Source organism: Tachysurus vachellii, chromosome 19, assembly GCF_030014155.1.
Source record: "Tachysurus vachellii isolate PV-2020 chromosome 19, HZAU_Pvac_v1, whole genome shotgun sequence".
Lineage (NCBI taxonomy): Eukaryota > Metazoa > Chordata > Actinopteri > Siluriformes > Bagridae > Tachysurus > Tachysurus vachellii.
The window spans coordinates 5,431,278-5,453,463 of NC_083478.1; the positions used below are offsets into that span (position 1 = coordinate 5,431,278).

At 39.2% G+C, this 22,186-nt stretch overlaps 2 protein-coding genes across 2 annotated transcripts; both read left to right on the forward strand.

The window, feature by feature from the left end:
• Positions 1-239: 239 nt before the first annotated feature.
• Positions 240-4,200, forward strand: ankrd33aa (ankyrin repeat domain 33Aa). The gene is made up of 4 exons (XM_060894365.1): positions 240-576; positions 708-837; positions 930-1,070; positions 2,955-4,200. The coding sequence occupies exons 1-4, from the start codon at positions 313-315 to the stop codon at positions 3,785-3,787; spliced, it is 1,368 nt and encodes a 455-aa protein (XP_060750348.1). The 5' UTR covers positions 240-312; the 3' UTR covers positions 3,788-4,200.
• Positions 4,201-9,187: 4,987 nt separating this feature from the next.
• On the forward strand, positions 9,188-21,115 carry acvrl1 (activin A receptor like type 1). The gene is made up of 10 exons (XM_060893505.1): positions 9,188-9,696; positions 14,194-14,265; positions 15,203-15,415; positions 15,769-15,950; positions 16,307-16,406; positions 16,516-16,662; positions 17,469-17,744; positions 17,878-18,075; positions 19,768-19,898; positions 20,076-21,115. The coding sequence occupies exons 2-10, from the start codon at positions 14,196-14,198 to the stop codon at positions 20,220-20,222; spliced, it is 1,464 nt and encodes a 487-aa protein (XP_060749488.1). The 5' UTR covers positions 9,188-9,696; positions 14,194-14,195; the 3' UTR covers positions 20,223-21,115.
• Positions 21,116-22,186: the final 1,071 nt, after the last annotated feature.

A 22,186-nucleotide genomic window follows, 5' to 3' on the forward strand; every position in this document is an offset into this window, starting at 1 on the left:
CACTTGTCAATCTCCAGTCACCTCATGTGCTATAGTCGGGCACTTAGTCCATAGCACTCAGAGCCTTCATAGCCTCTGAGAGATAGGGCATGCTGAGAGTTTTTAAAAAAGGTTTCACTCAGATTCATACCTACTTTCTGGGCCATTATTGTATGTTGTAATAATTTAAACTACTGTACATTGGCAAGATGTGATCTATGACCATTAATAATACTAATATCTTCATTGCAGGTGTCTGGCTTGACTACAGCTGGGATACAAACAGGGATGGAGCTCCTGCTCTGTGTGTGATCTGTCACTGGTGAGACCCAGATGGCTAAAGTTCACGAGGATCTAGATCTGGGCTTTGGTCCAGATGAGGATGACTCTGTGTATATTCCTTGGGAGGACTCAGACTCTGGGAGCATATTTTCAGATGACTCTGCCCTCCCTGAGTATGAGCTGGAGGACAATATGGACAGAACGGTCAACACTCTGTATCAGGCATGTGCTAAGAACCAGGCAAAGTCCCTGTGCAAATTCCTAGAGCGGGGCGTAACTCAGGAAGAAGTCATGGAGCTGGACACCAATGGCAGGGTAGGAGTTCAGTTGAATTTTTAACCTAATATTAATCCAATGACAGCAAATTTCTGAGAACACATATCACAGTCATCAGTCACAGACTTTAAAGATAGTGATTTACAAGGTTTTGTCCTGCTTTTTGACAGAACGGCCTTATGTTGGCAGTTTCCAAAGGTTTTGTAGATGTTGTGTACGGCCTGAATCAGTGTCCATTTCTGGATATTAATCATCAGGATAATGACGGAAACACAGCACTCATGATTGCAGCACAAGCTGGTAAGCACACTTTTAAATGGTTTCTCTTATAAATAGCAAATGTATAAATAATCAGGGGAAATCTAAAAGCCTCATTTTGTTGTACACTGCAGGTTTTGTGACTATCCTAACCTACATTCTGAACTACTATTCCGGTGTGGACATTGAGCTCAGAGACCACAGAGGTTTCACTGCTCTCATTAAAGCAGCCTTGCAGGGCAACAACGACTGTGTGGCCTCACTGCTCATGGCTGGTAAAATTGTTTTTTCCATTTTCTCCCTATTTAGTAATTTCCCGTCCCACCCTCAAGCTATTGCTCCTTTATCACCATTTCTATCGAGCCAAGAATTAAAATTCAATTACATTTTATTGGTAAAGCATTTTGCAACAATAGACAGGAACACAACAGTTTTACTGAACTCCAGGTCTAAATCTAGATCCCTATTGAGCAACCCAGTCTCAGGAGCATCAAGGAAAAGCTCCCTGAGAAACCTTAAGCAAGAAACAATAAGAGGAACCAGACTAAATGGAACTGATCCTCTTTTGAAACTGAGATTTTGATTATAGTTTACAGCCGTTTAATGAAAAAGCAAAATATCAGATGATGACACAAACAGAGGAAGGTTTAAAAGTCAGATCTAATGGAATTTCTGATCCCTTTTGCTAATCCAAGAGTCATCTCAAAGAGGACTGGATTAAGAATGTGTGGACCTTTCAGGACTTTAAAATCCCTCTTCATTCCAGCCAGACCTATTTAGAGCTAGAGTTCAATAAAGGCAGCAGTTTATTTACACTCATCTATTTCTGGCCAGCAGCACAGCAGGAGAGTTGAGTCACAGAGTTGATTACATTACATTATATTATATTAATGCCAATGAAGATAATACTTACAAGAACATCCTAAAAATAACTTTTTTATCAAATTCTATAACTTTTATGAGTTACTTCACTGGTGTAACACTATTAAAATCATCGTACCAAAATGTTTGCTTATAACTTTATGGATTTCTGAAAATACAATTTACAATAAATAAACACTCTGCTGTCTTCACTACAATTAGTGTAGAAATATTATCTTGTCCGTTTTAATTTAAATTCAATTCATGTACTTCCACAAAAGGCCAAAAGGGGGCGCAATAATGTCGTCTTGCTGGTATACTGTGCCTCATATTATGACTCACTACAAAACCAAGATCTAAAGCTCAAAATTGTTTAAACCTTTAACATGATTTGTTAATTCCACTAAACTTTAGTGTAGTTCCTCTCATTAAATACAGATATGCTAGAATTTTTATCTCATAAGAAGATAATAAATGCAATAAACTCCAACAATAAACTATTAAATAGGCTACACAGTAAACTAACTATACAGTGAACCCTAAAACCAACAGAAAACCAACTTCTACTGCACAGTAGTACTGTTAATGTTAACTCTTACGTTCATGTTAAGCATGAACATGTAGCAAGACTTTGACTACCAAAGTGTGTTAAATGCTATATATATTGTAAAGTTTTTTTTCTACTTCATGAAGATCTCAGACATCCAAAGAGAAGTTGCCGAGCCGATGAGGACTTTGAGGAGAACAACCTCTTAATCAACATACAAAATTACATTCTACATATGCTGTATCTCCATCATTGAGTATCATTGTGTTGCTGTTGTATCTATAATAAACTCAGCTGATTAGATTAATTTGAGTTCCTCAGGCGCTCATTTTTACACAATTTCAACTGACTGTATATGACTGTAGAAAGGACATTATTTATATTCACACTGTCTGGTGTTTATAATAATTTATATTCACACTCTCTAGTGTTACCCAAATGAGGATGGGTTCCCTTCTTCTTTTCTTCTTTATACCATCTAAGGAAGTTTTTTCTACAGGGAATGAATGCAAATAAATCTACATAGGAATTGTATGTTCTGAAAAGCTGCTTTGAGACAATGTCTGTTGTGCTATACAAATAAAATTGAATTCAATTCAATTCAATTCAATTCGAATGTAAGATTTACACAGAAATTCAAAAAAGATTCACCAGAATTAAAAAGTGAGGACTAATTTATAATAAAACACAAGTTCTCCTAGAACTTGTGACCCTGTCTAACTTTTGTCTCCTTTCTCTCTTTGTGTTTCAGGTGCAGATATAAATTCAGTAGATGCGACACAGAGGAAGGATGTAAGAGAGTGGGCGCTAAAAACAGGACACTTTGAAACTTTTACAAGACTGAGGCAACTGTTCAATCGGCCTCGTGCAGAGCAGTTCTGTGAAACCTACGTCCCAGAGTGGCCAGATCTTAAAGAGCTGGTACGAAAATCCACAACCACAAAAAGTGCAGGGCAGAAGGTCGCCTGTCGTTTGAAGTCCACATTCACGTTCAGTTTTCCACAAGATCCTCAGGACAACGGTGTCCTGGATCACATGGTGCGCATCACCACAAGTATCCACAGTCCGCTGGTGGTCACAGGTTGCCATCCACTCTGTCCCTCGAGCCCCCCAGAGATCGGCAAGAGGTATTTAGCCATGAGTGGACTGGTGCAGTCAAACCCAAACCAGAAACTTAACAGCCACATGACACACAACAGCAATGGTTCCATCTCCTCAGAATCCTCCACCATCAGTTCCAAATCATCTATATCTCTGTCCTCATGCTACTCAAACCCAGAGAGTAAGAGCAGCATGTTCTCCTTGGCTTCCAGAAGAATGCTTAAACTGGTCCCACGCAGCATAGCCCGCCATAACAGCGTCTTCCCTGCAAGCTGCATCCCTCAAATCAAAGTGACAAAGTCAGCTGACCCAACCCCCAAGAAGGAAAAGAAAAGGAAGATGTCAAGAGGTTACCTGGAGCCACCTGTTTGGAAGTACAAGGAGGCGAAAATGGAGAAGAAAAAAGAGAAGAAGCGGCTGGAGAGAGAGAAGGCTCATAAGATGCAGATGGAAAAAACTGCCAAGAAAAAGTCAAAAAATTGATAAGAAACTCATCAACACACACATATATCTAGAATTTTACTTCCCATAATAAGCCGAGCTAAAAAAACTAATGGGACAGATAGTGGCTCTGTTAAATGTAATTGTGTGTTGTTTTGGTTGTTTTTTTATTGCTGTGAAGTACGGTACGCTGCCAGATGTTTGCATAAGTTTATTCTCCAAACAGCCATGAGAAGAAGACCTTTATTACATAATAATGACAGCTCAGAGATACAGGATTATCATGCATGTTATTTCAGTTTATGAGTAAATCATTTGCAAATAGAGTCCTATTTATTATTTCAAATGCTTGCTATAGTTATATGATGTTACTCTTTAAGAATCTTTAATATATGTTCCTGGGTGTATATAACAGATGATGGCAGAGTTTCTTAAATTCGCTGTCCTTCCTTCCGTAAGACACCCTCATAAAGAACACATTCTTTTCTCTGTTGCTGTCTTATTGTGTGTCTCAGGGATGATAGTATATGTATTTATTGCAATACTATTGAAGAGCATGTTGCCCAATCAGCATCTCTATACAAGAGTTTCTACTATGCATTTGCAAAAATTTGTTTTAAGCCAAAATAAATTCCTACATTTTTTTGAGTCATGCATGTTTTACATTTTGTTTTTTTCCTAAACAGTATAACCTAAATATTCAAAAGTATGATCAAACAAATTATAAAAATCTTTAAAAATAATAAAACAGCCCTTAAAACCCCTGATAACACAATTTCACAAACTTCGATACTAGACGTCTATCATTAAAATGCCATTTCCAGAAGAAGATTTAAGACACATACAGTCAGGTCCATAAATATTGGGACATCGACACAATTCTAACATTTTAGGAGACACCAGTTAAGGAAATATATTTTAGTTCAGTTCCAGATGCTGTTCTAGAGGCTAATGTTAGTCAAACACTCAGATTTTGGGGTGCTTTTTCCTTTAATTTAGTCCCTGTCTGTATTTTCTAGGAACACTGTTAATGCTGGAAAAGTGTGTACGAAACACCCAGAGTTTCCATGTTACTATAGTTTACATTATGAAGATTGTCTGGTGTCTGTGTATTTTTTTTTTGTACACATTTTTAGCACCAAGGTGGTCATAGAAAGCAGAAAAATGAAGTTTTTCTCTACACTCCATTGCTTATTCCTTGTGACTTGCTAAGTCACAGTGTGCTTCACTGCAATATGCAGACACATCTTGTGTTTAATCATTTAAAAAAATAAAGAAATTTCCTTCTTCTTAACTGAATAATAATCATGATATGACATGAACCTCTGTTTTACATGTAAAACTCTGCAAGTTGGGGCATGGTGGCTTAGTGGTTAGCATGTTCGCCTCACACCTCCAGGGTTGGGGGTTCGATTCTCGCCTCCGCCTTGTGTGTGTGGAGTTTGCATGTTCTCCCCGTGCCTCGGGGGTTTCCTTCGGGTACTCCGGTTTCCTCCCCCAGTCCAAAGACATGCATGGTAGGTTGATTGGCATCTCTGGAGAATTGTACGTAGTGTGTGATTGCGTGAGTGAATGAGTGTGTGTGTGTGTGCACTGCGATGGGTTGGCACTCCGTCCAGGGTGTATCCTGCCTTGATGCCTGATGACGCCTGAGATAGGCACAGGCTCCCCGTGACCCGAGGTAGTTCGGATAAGCGGTAGAAGATGAACGAATGAACTCTGCAAGTTTAACTTTGCCAATATACAATGAGCTATTTTGTAATACAGTCCTGAAACATTTTGTGCTCATGTGTAACTCAGAATTCTAAAACTGCAATCACGTTTATGATCACTGGCACTCTAATGCTGACTAAAAGGTTAAGAGAGCAGGAAAGAAGTCACTTTAGTGTCTGTGGAGCAAAGATGAGTAAACAGATGGCTGATATTTTTAAAAATGCTCTTAATTAATTGTGCAGTCGGTATATATTCACCACAGAAGCTATAACCATAAAAAGTTTTTTAAAAAGTTGACGTGCTATTAAGCTCATATCTTTATCACGTTTTCCTCATTAATTGTTAGGAGTTTGCATCTAGGGGACATTCATCCTCAAGGGAAAAATAGAGGTCAGTTTGTGCTGATCCCAAGGAAAATAAGATTGTATGTGCTTATGACTGCCTGCATTCATGGGAACTGCAAAGAAAATAAAAAATTTGAATCAAATAATCTTTCCTCCTCTCTTCATCCCACAGATGTGAGTAGTTCCAGCTGGTCTTGCCACACATCAGCCAAGTGTACAGATTACAAGCTCTGGGAAAGGAGGAGAGTCCTACTCGGAAAATCAATTCTTCTTTAAAATGCCTCACACTCAATTGCACAAACATTGTGTGCATGATATAGAGCTATTTATGAGCTATTATACATGAATCCAAGATAATACAATTTTCCTGAATCTCTTTTTTTCAACAAACAATAACTGTCTTTACCTCAAATAAGCACAAGATAGGCATTATCCTGGGCTAATTCACATCCTTTTTCTCCTGTCTGTGTATTTTTCCCCAGAAACGTGAAATGTCGTCTGGCTCCCTCACACCATTCCAGCTCTGTCTCAATGTCTTTCTCTACATTAGACTTTGACATTACTTTAATTTGCTTTAATGTGTGTTAAGAAATCCATAACAGGTTTCTCTGAAAACATGCAGAATTCTATTTGTCTGTAATGAGCAGAGTTTTTAGAAGACTTGAGAATGTATATAATTAAATAAAATTAATTAGATATTTTGACATCAAAATCCCCAGGACTGACCTTAATTAATAGAGTGCTGAAGACCTACAGAATGAAATGACGGCATACAATGTTGAATTACTTTTGCTGTTAAACTTACTGGAGAGTTTTCCTGCCTTGTAGCCAGTGTCCTTTGGAGAAACTCCAGATCCACCACAATCCTGAGCTAAAGGATAAAGCGGTTACTAAAAATGATGAATGAATATATGTAGAGCTCAAGTTAAAGATACCAAAAGCATCAAATGCTAGTGAAGTTGTCCTTCTTTACTAATGGACTCCTTCTTATGTTATCATTTTTATCGTAAAAATTGTATTTAAAAAAAGCATGACCTTATGTCATATATGGTTTAAAGTCCAACATGTTTAATATACTTTAGTGTTGAATTAGCAGCTTTGAATTAACAGCTAGGGGGCATGGTGGCTTAGTGGTTAGCACGTTCGCCTCACACCTCCAGGGTCGGGGTTCGATTCCCACCTCTGCCTTGTGTGTGTGGAGTTTGCATGTTCTCCCCGTGCCTCGGGGGTTTCCTCCGGGTACTCCGGTTTCCTCCCCCGGTCCAAAGACATGCATGGTAGGTTGATTGGCATCTCTGGAAAATTGTCCCTAGTGTGTGATTGCGTGAGTGAATGAGAGTGTGTGTGTGCCCTGCGATGGGTTGGCACTCCGTCCAGGGTGTATCCTGCCTTGATGCCCGATGACGCCTGAGATAGGCACAGGCTCCGCGTGACCCGAGGTAGTTCGGATAAGCGGTAGAAGATGAATGAATGAATGAATTAACAGCTAATGTTGAAGGATTTAATGGCATGATGAAGCAGTGCATACTGCTGCTATGACACATATCCAGGGTACCAGGTTAAATCCTGAGATCAGGTTACTGTTGGTATTGACATGTTGAAATGATTGCATAATGCAGTTCCTGGAGAATGCCTACATTTTTACGTTAGGAATCTCCCATTCTTCCATGTCCCAAAGATGCGCTATTCAGATCAAGTGACTGGGAAGGTCACTGAAGAACCCTGAACTCATTGTTATGGTCAGGAAGCCAGTTTGAGACAACTTCTGCATTGTGCATAGTGCAATATCATGTTAAAAGTAGTTGGTATTTGTATAGTTGGTATTTGTATTGTTGGTATTGTTCTAATGTATGTCAAGTAAAGATTCCCCAAATCATTACGCCACCTCCACCAGCCTGCACTGTAGACACAAGACAGGTTGGGGTCATGCTGTATTGGTACCCAATTCAGACACCACCATCTGTGTGGCTCAGAAAAAAATCAAGATTCATCAGACTAGGCTATGTTTATTCCAGTCTTCAACTGACCAGTTTTGGTGAGACTGTGCCCACTGCAGCTTCGGCTTTCTGTTCTTAGCTGACAGAATTGGAACTATTAACCACAATTGTACAGAGTGTCCATCTGAGTTACTGTAGCCTTTCCGGCAGCTCCAGCCAGTCTAGCTATTCTCTGTTTACTTCTTGTTTTTTCTTTATTGCACCATTCTGAGTAAACTACATACTACAAACTGTTGTATGTGTGAAAATCCCAGGAGATCAGTTGTTTTAGAAATACTCAGACCAGCCTGACTGGCACCAGCAATCATGCCACAATGAAAATAACCAAGATTACATTTTCTCCCCATTCTAACGGTAGTGGGAACATTACATGAAGCAGCTGGTCTGTATCTGCACGATTTTATGCACTGTACTGCTGCAGCAAGATTGGCTGATTAGATTATTGCATAAATGCGTCTGTGCAAAGGTGTTCCTAATATGACGCTTACTGAGTGCATAATGTCCATAAAATCATCTACAAATTTTCATTTTATCGAAAGAGATTCCAATGTTTGACTTTCCACTGTTGACACTATGGAGGTTTAATATTGTTTTCGTTTTTATTGTATTGTCGTTTTCCTTATATTTATGTATGATTTGTGTTTAAATCTGCACTGTCACATGCACAACTTTTTATCATGATAGCCTGATCATCATACGTCACCTCATATATCTTCTGTAACAGATATACTACTCAATGGCCTTGGGATACAAGACAGGGGGACATCCTGGATAGGTAAAACTGCACAGACAGAGACACACACGCACACACACACACACACACACACACACGCACACACACACACACACACACACACAAAGTCTATTTAGTGATGACAGTTAGCTTATATCTGGACATATAACTGAGAATCAAATCAAACCCCCAAACCCCCATCAAACCCCATTGGGGTGTGAGGCAAATGTTCTAACAACCAAGCACATATAAATTAGAAACTGGTATTGAATATGTAGTATATTTTGATTTTGTTTTATTTATAGGGAGTAATAGTCTTATAGAAGGTTTTCGACCTTATATATTATATTATTTTCACTAAATTCTATTGAATGTGATCCAATGACTGAGAATTGACATAATGTTTTTCATAACTGTGTGCCTTGTACAGGGCAGATTAAGTCTTGTACTCCAATGTAAGACGTTTTAACTTGAGATTTGTCCACAAACTTTGTAGAAGTGTAGTAAAGTAATGAGCTGCTTGTTGCAACAACACACTCTATTCATAGAAAATGACAGACGTGACGAAAATGAAAGGTTTGTGAGCGACAGGAAAGCAGCACTGAGAGAACGCATTCCAGCCCATCGGGCTACACAATACGGGGCGGGAACTGCACTGGATATTCAACAAATCAGTAAGAACATCAACTCGGTTCTTGCTTATCGAGAGTGAATCCAAGGAAGAGGATTGTTTACAGAAGACTGAGAGAGCCTAAAAGTCCCTCTGCACGAGCTCCACTTTACAGCTTCCATTTTATCAGTAGAAAGATTTGGGTTGAAGATACCGCGCCTTGTCCTTCTCTCCAGAGCTTCGCGTCTTACACTGCGTTCTTGTTTCCAGCTGAACTAAAACTAACAGCTACGAGTAAGGAGATGAGATTAGTTTAAGTTTTGCAAATTAGTTTAAGTTCAAGTTTTTTTTTTGTTACCGACGCTGATCAGGAGGATTGATGTAGTGGTGAACGGTACGGACTCTAAACACTGGATCCAGGAGAAGCTCTACGTGCTTAAAAGAAAGCTCAATACAATAATATTTGGTAGTATGTGGCCTTAAAGTGTTGCTTCGTGAGCAAATGGATTATTGATCTATCAGAGGAAGAGGAGATACGAGCAGCAAACCCTGAGGTAAATGACTAAATCCTGAGGTAACCGACCAAATTCTGAGGAAAATGACCAAATCCTGAGGTAACCGACCAAATTCTGAGGTAAATGACCAAATCCTGAGGTAACCGACCAAATTCTGAGGTAAATGACTAAACCCTGAGGTAACCGACCAAATTCTGAGGTAAATGACCAAGTCCTGAGGTAACCGACCACATTCTGAGGTAAATGATTAAATCCTGAGGTAAATGACAAACAAAAAGACAGGATTTTGAAGTCAAATTTAAGCCAAATATTTATATTAAACATTTTATACGTGAAACGTGTTGGTTCGAATTGTTAATAATGTTAATGTAGGTGTAGAAATAGTGGGTTAAACAGAATTTTAAAGTAAAACGAGCCCAAATTTAGGCTGAATCCTAAATAGCGCTCTACTCCCTATACACGCTCACTATATAGGGCGGAATACAATGGATTCCAAAGCCAGTGTAGTTCACCGAGTGTCTAATAGGAAGCTATTTGGGATTCAGCCTATATTCGTTTTCACCCAGTAATGTTTACTACAGGTGAGTGCAGTCACCTTGTTTCATCGTCTTGTCATTTTTTGTACAAGACTACAGTAGATCTGCTTTAAATAATATAAGTATAATGTTCAATAGAAGCTTTTCAGACAGTACCCAAGACCATCTTCAAGGAATATGTACCTTGCCTTGCAAAACCATGTAATTGAATGGTAATTGTTGAGATTGTATCATAAAGTGGAGATGATTTTGTAGAACATAACATAACCTTATCATCACTTTGTTTCTGCAAGAGAGAGTGTAAAAGGAATCCACACCCAACAAACGCGTGGATAAATGCAAGGATCTGATGTTTCAAGGGAAATCTGGTACACACGAAGGCCATCATGTCATTCCATTCCTTCCCAACTGATGTCAAATCATTGCAAAGAGCGACAAGATGGAGCTTCCGATAACGTCCTTAAAACCTTCCAGGCACTGTTTTGTTAAGTTACGGGTGTTAATTATTGCACATTTGGTTTTGGTCACTGGGTCTCAGTATAAAACCATGTAAGGAAAACAGTATTCATCTACATTAGCTTTTATGAAGTGAGATTATGGGAAGCATTCACTGAATGTTTGACTTTATATAACCAGAAGAATCTCTGAAAGAGAAAAAAAAAGAGGAAGGTCGGAGACAAAGTATACAATTTCCCATGAGTCTGGTGACTGCTACTTGTGAAAATAGTGAGAGGGACAGTGAAACAGGAATTGCTTGCCATGAAGAGTCTAAAATAACTTGTGATTAATGAGATTACTGCCTGATCCAGTCTGATTTGATATCAGACATCCCACTCAGATGACACAGAAGTAATTAGGGTCAGTGACAGAAATCTGTTTCTGTATTAGGAGAGAAATAAAAAATGCATTTGCCTGGAAAGTTTGCCAAAGACAAACAATTTAATACTAACAAAAGTACTAACAAAATATTTGAAAATAGTCATTTATTTGCATAGAGGCACCTCATTATATTTTTATTAGTTTTATTTTATCTTTATAATAAGAACTTATTAGATTACTAGTAGATATGAATAGATATGAAGGTATGAAAAAGATAAGACTAGATATGTAGATATGAAAAAACCTATTTAACAGTGTGTCCATTCTACTATCAGAGTTTTTGGAATTTACCAGTTTTATTTCAGATATGTATACCAGGTGTAGTCCTGCCTCAATCAATGGATAGGTGACGGATCCAATATGTGCCACGGACAACATCAAGCGATTTACCTTTAAACACCTTTAGCTGACACTTTCACATGTAAAATGACTTACTTTCACATGTACAATGAGACAGGATGCAGTTGAGAGATGGCTCTTGCTAAAGGCACAACAGCTGCAGCTTGAGGATGCTGGGAATTGAATCATGTCCTTCTGTTTAGTAGACCAGTTCATTAACCAGTGTGTTAACTCAGGTAAATAGCAGCTATGGTTTATTTTACACAAAATCTATGTGGGTTTTCTCCCAGTTTTTGGAAAGGTTCATTACAGGTTTGGTGCATAACCCCCAAATTAAACATTCTCAAGGAATTAAGATTGCACTTCTTACTATTCTGCTTCGATACTTTCGATAAGTTGGCAAATATTACATAAAAATTGTGATTTTTAAAATAATTATAGTTTATTCAGGTGACTATAGTTTATAGAGATTTTTTTTTCTCTGGTATAGTAAACTGGTTGGGAAAAAATGGTCATCTCTAATTTCCTTCTGTCTATTTGTGACTGACACTGAAACACGAGGTAAACTTTACAAAGCTGTACAGAGAGAGGGCTTCTGCAAACAGGAAACGCTAATGCAGCCTAGTAGGTTTTCTAGTAGAAAAGGTTGTAGCATTCAAATTTCTCTTTACTAGAACTAAGACACTACATGTTCCAGCATGATAATGCCCCTAAGTTAGTCTGGAGCAGGTAAGCTCAGTAAGCACATGTGGCTTTTATAGTCAAGTGCCACAAATGTATGGCCATATAGTGTATATCCATCATAGCAAGCTAGAGAAACCGTCATACAGTAAGTGTTTAGGATTGAAACCCATATTGATGGAAACGGAATCAACAGTAAACACATTAAATTAATGCACTGTCGAATAATTGCATACAAGACATGATAAAGTGCAGACCTGGAGGTTGACCAAGGGGTTTAGAGCATTATTTGGGTAAGGGGTGGAGTCACTCACACACACACACACACACACACACACACACGGCATGTCTTAAATACTAAAGACTGCTTGTTGTACTGCAGTGTACATAAATACACACGGCATGTCTTCAATACTAAAGACTGCTTGTTGTACTGCAGTGTACATAAATACACACGGCATGTCTTAAATACTAAAGACTGCCTGTTGTACAGCGGTGTACATAAATGCACATGAGATGCCCGAAGGCTAGTTGAAATCATAGATTGAACTGTACATTGATAACTTTGCACATCATGTGTGTCTCATAGCCTTACATGACATTTTACTTGTACTGTACCTTTCCCTCCTTTCCCTCAAGTTGCATTCAGGCATCACTCGGGAATGTAAATGACTGATCTAAATGAAATCGTAATATTTGAAAAGATAAAAATACATCAAAAGCAACAAGTAGGATAAACTCTGATAGCCTAATCTGAAAAGCCTTTGATAACAGTCTGAGAGAAATTTAGCTAAAGGCGCCTGACTGACCCATGTATTGTTTGACTAAAGTACAACTTTAAAGCTTTGTGTAATTAGCTTTAGCTACAGCACTATCTACATAGGATGTGTCTAATGGTTAGCTATCTGCTTTTTTAGTGTTGATGTAACCACACTTAAAAAGGGCCCTGTTTTTGAAGCTGTTCTGGGTTGCTTTTGCAAACAGCTAAAACGAATGATACATTTTCTCAGCAGCCTGCAAACCAAAGCTGTATGACAGTAAGGTACAGTAAGATACCTAGTACCAAGATAAATAAATGTTCATGTATCGGTCTGCTATGTGATGCACATGATATACAAAGTCAGATGATATACATAAGCCTTAATCTTGGGTCTAAAGGACAGAAGCATCTATAGCAGAGTTAACATTTCTGAATATTGTGGAAAAAATATAACCCAAAGCATATGTTTTACAGAATGCATCAAAGCAGAACAATGACATTTTTCTGTGTCTTTGGAAGAAAAGAATCAGTTCCAACCCCTGCCTGGCTTTTAATACCCATCTTTTTCAAAACAGCATGGTTGACTCATTTTTTCCATTACATGAAAGGAGTAAACTGTATACTTATGGAATTACAGTCCCAGAGCCATGCTCAAATGCTTCCTGATGTTTGATGAACCGTTTAAAAAGCCCTATAGTGGTTTTCTTCAACGAAAAGCTGCAGAAAGAGCATGACTTAACTCTAACGCAATGCTTATCCGCCATAAGCTGAACTTTATGTGATTTAGAATGTCATTTTTTCAGTCTCCATAGTGTAAAATGTTAAAAGCAGCCAGGTCAACGCCTTTCAGATGTTTATCATCTGATGATCTCATGAGACAAACAGCCACATGCAGCCATCTTGTTTGCGTGCCAAGCTCCCTCGTAGACTTTAAGGAATGACTGCGGCCGAGCTTCTCAATGGCAGGAAGCATAGCCATCAATATTTACTCTGTGTGCCGAGCAGCCAGCGTGTCCATTTCTAAAGCCTGTTCCCACCCACTCTGACTGCTGCAATTAGGGTGCAGGCAGACTGACTGGACCCACTGCCTGTTGCTTTTTCAGCCCATGACTTCCTCTACCACAGGGACTGGGCTACCATCTAGGGACGTTGCATCCTGGTCACGTGGCATGCCAGCCAGGTTCAAATCAGCTTAAAACCACAGCTGGACAAGACAAGACAGTAGATGATTTGATGTTGCAGTGATGAGGGGGGCAGGGGTGACTGCAGCGGATGTGAGCGTAACGTAAGCTACAGCATTTCACAGGCCTTTGATGTCTTTTATTTTTGTCTCAACCACAGAGATGGAGGCTGCTGCAGGATTCCTGCTGCTGCTCACTTTGATGTGTTCAAGTCTAAACACGGTGCACTCAGGTAATGCGAGCTGTGAGCTACACCTAGCATGTCATTTAGCATCTTACATGATAGGCTGTGATTTTTGTGTGTTACTGATTGTAAATCAGTTAGGTGCGATTCTCTCTCTCTCTAGCAATGAAACAATACTGCAAAGGAAACGTGCATCTTCCGGCTAAGCCTACTGTGCTTGACAGGACACGTGTTGTGCAAATGTACTGCATGTGTTTGTCAGGATACTACTACACTTATACTACACTTACATACCCTGATATGTTTCTATGTGGTATTTTATAAATATACCTCAACTCTCTCGATTGCTTCTCGATTTATTGACTTTTTATAACACCACAGTAAGAAGTGACAGTAGTTACTAGTTCAAGGGTATATTAAAGTTTATTTTATAGACAGTTACCATTTCATTGTTATGAATTACACAGGGACAAGTATAATGGATTCAAATAAACTGATTTAAAAATGTGTCTAATAGTGTTGTGATGATATGTGTTAAGTTTTCTGTGAGGTGATGTCGGTTTAGCATTTTTGGAAGGAGTCTCTAGTGTCAGCGTGTAAAAGTCAGTAGCTTTCCACCATGGAAAAGTCTTCAGGAAAGAAGTCTTTGCAGTTTCTCCTTAACATGAGAAGCTGGACATTTTTGGTCTTATGAATTTGACGGGGGTTACTGTTTATATCTGTTAGACAAAAAGTGATTCAGGAATTAACTTTTTTCTCTGACATTCCACAACATTAAACATAACTATAAATGAATATAAAAGTATGATGTGATTCTTTAAGCAATCAAATGTGATACAGCAATCTGTTGTAGTATCAGATGAATAATACATTACATGACATTTACACAGTTATTTATTATTTTCAGTTAGCATAAGTCAACTGTGACATGTCATCATTGTTATCTCATGCTTTCTCTTTCTCTGCTTTCTTTTTTTTCTCAAAGGCCACAGGGTGAACTGTGCATGTGAAAATACGTATACAGACTCCTGTGTAGGGTTTGTCTGCTTCTTCACCTGGAACCATGGGCAGGTTACGAAGGGCAGCTTTGAGAAGGATCAGATGGAGCAGTGCATCGCCAATGGGATCCCCAACGTGTTCGTCAAGTGTTGCTACACTGATTACTGCAATGCCAACCTGACATTACCTGAGAAACCAGGTCAGGAATTATGAATGACTTATTAACAAGAAATTGTGTTTGGAGGATCTGATGCTCAAATCATGATGACATGAGGTGGCAGTCATTCTCTGTCTATTCTGAAGCTCCATGATCATAGCTACATGTAAGGAATTTCCGTGTAGGGACTTTAATTCTCTTATGACACACATAAGAGTGACAAAAAAGATTACACTGCTGCCATCTAGTGGTGGTATATAGATGAATACTACAGCCAGTTCATGTGTAACGTTCAGAAATAAAAAAAAAACAGATGGATAAATTATGCATAATTGTATTAGCCTTTAATGTTGCATGTTGAAAATATTGATGTTTTGTGTCTGTGTGTGTTTTAGTGGAACCAAGTGAATCTGGCAGTGTGATCGTGCTGGTGGTCGTGCCGCTGCTGGTGCTGCTTTTGCTATCCATAACAGTGTGCATCTTTGTGTTGTGGCTGCGCTCCAAACGACAGCACGATCTGCAGGAACATCACCCCCCCATGCTGAAACTGCCCAGTGGGGCAGACCCAACCTATGGGGTAATTGCTGCTCATGAGTTCATGCACAACATATATACTGTATAACATATATTAACCTTATATTATTGTATAAATATAAAATAGAATCATTGAGGATCTTTTATTTCACAGCATGGTGAGTTGTTAATTCTGTTAGAAGGTGTTTATTAATTTCCTTACATCATCATTACAGAGAGAACTGTATGGCTTGTATAAACTGATAAAACGTAAGAAGTAATGCTTCACGCCACCTCCTTTTTGATTATTTTCATATAATCGCACATATTTTAATCTGTACTTATAGCAACCTGATAAGTTGAATTCTAATAAAATGTTTGAGTCTTATCTGTTTGACAGGTTAATTTTGTTTTATCTAGGATATTTTTGATGAGTTTTGCACATCAGGCAGTGGCACTGGCCTGCCTTACCTGGTGCAGAGGACCATGGCTCGTCAGATCTCCTTAGTGGAGTGTGTTGGTGAGTGAGTTGAATTTGAAAAAACCTGGTTATATTAGTATAATGTAAATTAAAGTGTCTTTATTTTTCCATATGGTAAAAGCTTTAAGACTGTATGTTTTGGGAGCAGGTAAGGGGCGTTATGGAGAGGTGTGGAGGGGCACGTGGATGGGGGAGAACGTGGCTGTGAAAATCTTCTCATCTCGAGATGAACAGTCCTGGTTCAGAGAGACTGAAATCTACAATACTGTCCAATTAAGACATGAAAACATCTTGGGTAAGACCCACATACTTGGAACCTGGTCAGGATTGTAGAGGATCCAGGGTCTGTCTCAGTATCAGTTGGTGTGAGGCAGGAATGCACCCTGGATCTGACATTAGTCCATCACTAGGACAATTTAACTTACCCTATTCACCTACTTGTATGGTTGGGCAACGCAGATGAAACCTACAGACATAGGAAGAATACGCAAATCTCCTTATAGATGTTTGAGATCAATCAGAGGACCCCGGAGATATGAGGTGGCGATGCTAATACAAAATAATAAATATTCAGTTTAATGTGGTTTGTGGTCAACACTGTGCCCTGTTCATTAATGTCTAATATTACTTCTGTATTAGTCACAGGTGTGTTCAACATTTAGCCGGATACAAGCTTCAGAATCTCTGCTTATATAGGCGCAATATAGTCACTGGATTTTAAGATGTTTGGCATCACAGCTTTAAAGTTATTAGAGAGTGATGTGTAAACGTTTTTTGCAAATAGCATCTCAAGAAAGTAGGCAGTTCTTGGCAGCAAAATGAAATGTCTGGCTTGCGTGACTGCATGTGGATTCTGTAATAGTGGCTGTTTTCCCACTGTAAGTCTAGTGTATTTATCTGGTATAACTCCCTGTAATTATGATGTGTGTGTGTCTGTAATTGTGTGTTGAGCAGTTTCTAACATGCCAACGATAATTTCTGTACCTAACAAGTACTGGCACATAAATTGATTTCCTTTTACAGCTCTCAAACCGTAGAAGGCTAAACATCTCATGCTACTGAGCACATAGCTATGTATTGTCTCTCAATCTCTCCTTTCAGGATTCATTGCCTCAGACATGACATCGAAGAACTCCAGCACACAGCTCTGGCTGGTTACTCATTTCCATGAGCTGGGCTCTCTCTATGACTTCCTGCAGTACAGCCTCTTGGATCCGGAGACATGTTTGTGCATGTGCTTATCGATAGCCAGTGGCCTGGTGCACCTTCACACAGAAATCCTCACCACTCAGGGGAAGCCAGCCATCGCCCACCGTGACCTCAAAAGCCGCAACATCCTAGTGAAGAGGAACGGCCAGTGCTGCATTGCTGACCTGGGTAAGGGAAATGCTAAAAGGATGTATCAGGAGGGTTTACCTAAAACGTGTAAAATATTTATAGTACAATACAACTAGTAAATATTTTACAGAATCTGAAATCATTTACGGGTTGCTCTTGGGTGTTTTGATAGGTCTGGCTGTCATTCATTCTCAGTCCAATGACTACCTGGATGTAGGGAACAACCCAAGGGTGGGAACCAAACGCTACATGGCCCCTGAGGTCCTAGATGAGAGTATCCGTGTGGACATCTTTGAATCATACAAGCAGACTGATATTTGGGCTTTGGGACTGGTTTTGTGGGAGATCACCCGTCGAACCAACGTAAACGGTTAGTACAGTGCACGTATTCAGGGTCCAGAATTCCCTATAACTTTCTATAAGGAGCACTATATAAAATCATTTAACTCAAGAGTTTATCCATAGGCATAAATAAAATCATAAAAACCCATCTGCTGCAAGATATTGGTCATTTTTAAGTTGGTAATAAGTCCATCCATAACCCATATTTCTCTATTGCCCCTTTTCCACCAAGGCAGTTTGAGTGCTTGTTCGGAGCCAGCACCTAATTTAAAATCATTTCTTTCTTTTTCAACACCCAAAGCACCGGCTCTGTACCAGGAAAAGTGGTTGTTAAGTAGCACCAAAACGTTGCTGGTCTAGACTTAAGAACCGCTTGTGTCAGGGGCTGTGGGTGGGGCTACTGTTAGCGCTTTGATAATGTACCTTAAGTATACTAATGTTTAATACACTTTTACTTTACTGCAATATGATCAATTATCAGCACACATTATAGTAGGTAGCTACATGCTAAGGCTAACTTTTTTCTGTGTTAATGATAAAATAATGTTATGTACTTTCTCGATTGCAACCTCCGTTTATACAAATTACATGGAGCTGCACGTACACGTTGGAATCGCCGCGTTTGGATGCCAATGTAGGTTTACAAAGCCATGAGCATTAACAGTAAAACAACATCCACCATTGTTGTTGTTGTGTTTGTGTTTGCCGCTGCTGCGCTAACGTTGCTGGGAAAGATAACACGTATACAAGATATACAAGACGTAAGACTCGGCCCTGTGACGGCTCTCTAGCCCATGGAAAGGCAAACCGGTTCTTACAAGGCTCTCCAGTGGAACCAACTTTGAACCAGCACCAGCACTAGCTCTGAACCAGCACCTGGTTCTTTTTGGTGGAAAGGGGGCATATATGTTTTTGTGAGTGCCAGGATACCCCAGTGTTCAGTATTGTTATTCAACATAGGCTGATAAAGTATCATGATTTAATGTGTTTATATCCGGCAAAGTCATTATTAATTTTATGAATAATCCTTTGTTCTGTTGCACGCAACATGTATTACATCATAATGAATAGCGTAAATGAAGTATTTCCCATATTTGTCACATCACTTCACAGAATCCGCATGTCTGTGTCTTGCCAGCCCAGTCTGTCCGTTTCTTCTATCTGTGTCTGTCTCCACTATCCACCCACGATTAGCAGTCCAGCAATTATAAACACTCTTATCAAGTGTCAGCACTCCAACTCATACAGTCCAGATGCTTTTTTATCTCTTTCTCTCTGTTTTTTTAGACACATTATGCACACATATACTTTATACCTTTATGGCAGAAGCATGTCTTTTATTATGTCCTGTCAAACAGTAAAGGATATAAAGTTTTATTGTCATTCCCCCTTTCTGATGTAAAATCATACTCTTGAGTATTTTTCTCCGAGATGTCAGCTACCAAACATACACAGACTTTCTGGATGTCTTCCAGCCCTCCTCCCACAGAACTATTAGCTGTTCCAAACTCCTTAAAATTTCAAATGTCTCTTTTGCTGATATGATTTGACTCTCAGTCTCAACAAATTTCTGACCTTTTTGTGAGGAAAAAGACAGTGTCGGTGACTGCAAATTTTAACTGAACATCTTTGAAAAAATATGACTTTGTTAAAAAATAATCGTAAAATTGTCAATCAATAAATTGTTAAAATTTGTGAAAAAATAATCTTTGTTGTGTAGGAATTGTAGAGGAGTATCGCCTGCCGTTTTTTGACGTAGTGCCCTCCGACCCCAGTTTTGAAGAGATGAAGAAGGTGGTGTGTGTGGACCAGTACAGGCCATGTCTTCACAACCGACTGCACTCCCATCCGGTATACATTTCTTTTCTGTTAAGCTTAAAAATTGTCATTGTCTTGTTGTCGTAGTCAGCTGAAACTTTTTAAAAGCTCTTTCTGCTAATGCCGTATTACTTTAAGCTATGAACAATGCACCCGGACAGAGCAGACGTCCACAATCCACTTACTGAATCAGAATGTCTTTGTGTCCAGATTCTGTCAGCCATAGCTAAAATTATGAAGGAGTGCTGGTTCCAAAGTCCCTCGGCTCGCCTCACTGCCCTGCGTGTGCGTAAGACCCTGGCAAAGCTGGACCAAGACCAAGACTACAGCACAGACAAACTCAAATTGGATGTCTAGAGGTCTGCTCCTGCTTAATGGACACAAGTTACAGAACAGGTGCCAGAACCCCTCTTAGCCTTACATGTCTTAGCCTTAAGAGCAGCATCTGACCTGAGTTGATTCCTAGAGCTTCAGCCGAGGAGGCCATAAAGCTGATGGACTGACTGAACTCAGAGCTGTGCTTCTCCTCTGTACTGCAATATTACCGTTGAAGGATTTACTGTGCTTTTCAGCACAGTGACTCAGTTGTAAGTGAAAGTGAGCCATGGCTGAAAGTACTCCTTAGGGTCGAGAGATTTGCACATGTTTTTCTGTCAGTGTTTTTTATGAATGTGTTTGTCAGGATATGAGCCATACTGGACTTCCCAGTGGAGGAGTTTCCTGAAATTCCTTCATGACCTTGTCTCCCTCCTCCTCTTAGGTTCTAAATGTCTTAAATGAGGACACCATGTACTTTGTTCCACCATGTATATTTTATCCATTCCATAGTCATGATGAAAACATTTGGAGTGACCATATCTTAAATACATCCATGAATACATACTGATATAATAACACACAAGCGATAATCATTCAAATGTAAGACTTATACTATATGTTATTGCTAAATAATTATGTTTCAGACTAGAGGTATTTTACATGGTATATCCAGTGTGGAAATATCCAGTGTGCAACCCTATGCAACATGCAATATATACATATCGTGCATACTTACAGGGCATTGTGGTGCCCCTTCTCCACTATACAAACTTTATACTTATGGTTATGGTATATCTTTTAATGTTTCACGTTTTAAGATATGTTTTCTATTTGTAAAAGACTTCATTTGTAATGTTTTTGCACAAAAACAAATTTTCACTAAAAATAACGGTATTTAACAAAATAATAAAAAAATATATTAGGTTATTCAATATGTCTCATACCTGTTAATGTTATATTTCACTGATATTAAAATCAGTAGTAAGAATGAAGAGTTAAAATGCAAGTGTATATTTTAATGTAAGGAAGTTCACATGGCGGGGGCACGGTGGCTTAGTGGTTAGCATGTTCGCCTCACACCTCCAGGGTTGGGGGTTCGATTCCCACCTCCGCCTTGTGTGTGTGGAGTGTGCATGTTCTCCCCGTGCCTCGGGGGTTTCCTCCAGGTACTCCGGTTTCCTCCCTGGTCCAAAGACATGCATGGTATGTTGATTGGCATCTCTGGAAAATTGTCCAGAGTGTGTGATTGCGTGAGTGAATGGGAGGGTGTGTGCCCTGTGATTGGCACATCGGGTTGGCACTCCGTCCGGGGTGTATCCTGCCTTGATGCTCAGTGACGCCTGAGATGAATGAATGAAGTTCACATTGCTTGCTTGGTTGGTTGGTGCCATACTGATGTTCCTGTGTGCTGTATTGTTGTCACAGGGGACTTTGCAAACACAGTTTCGATGGTGCTTAATAGAAGAAAAAGAGTCTTACCTCCTCAAAACAAAAGAGCACGTGCTCCGTTTTTCACTCACCATTTTCAAAGTCATATTAATAAAAAATCATTGACATCATTGAAAATGTTGGACTCAAACTCCCAGAATGCAATAAAGAAATACATATCCTGAGATTCAAAATAGCTAGGTAGTGAACTATGAGATGATAAACACAATGATCTTGACAGTGGCATTAACATAAACACCAAAAGTTTGGAATCCTGATCTGAACATTACTTATGTAGGAAATCATTGACCAATGTAAAAATAGAGAACAAAAAACTAGAAAAAAAAAAGTATTTTACTATAAAACAATACTTGAATACCATGTGGTAAGCTTATGGGTAAGTTGCTGGACTACCAATCGGTAGGTTGTGAGTTTGAATCTCTGGTCCACCAAGCTGCCACTGCTGGGCCCCTGAGCAAGGCCCTTAACCCTCAATTGCACACTTGTATAAAATGAAATAAAATATAAGATTAATATGCAAGGTGGATTTTCCCTTTAATATAATGTGAAAGAGT

Bases quoted from the DNA above. Each gene is read 5' to 3' on its own strand.
- ankrd33aa (XM_060894365.1), top strand. From the start codon at position 313: ATGGCTAAAGTTCACGAGGATCTAGATCTGGGCTTTGGTCCAGATGAG. The intron at 577-707 runs GTAGGAGTTCAG...GCTTTTTGACAG, and splicing joins AGCTGGACACCAATGGCAGG to AACGGCCTTATGTTGGCAGT. The intron at 838-929 runs GTAAGCACACTT...TGTACACTGCAG, and splicing joins CATGATTGCAGCACAAGCTG to GTTTTGTGACTATCCTAACC.
- acvrl1 (XM_060893505.1), top strand. From the start codon at position 14,196: ATGGAGGCTGCTGCAGGATTCCTGCTGCTGCTCACTTTGATGTGTTCA. The intron at 16,407-16,515 runs GTGAGTGAGTTG...TTTTGGGAGCAG, and splicing joins CTCCTTAGTGGAGTGTGTTG to GTAAGGGGCGTTATGGAGAG. The intron at 16,663-17,468 runs GTAAGACCCACA...CTCTCCTTTCAG, and splicing joins AAGACATGAAAACATCTTGG to GATTCATTGCCTCAGACATG.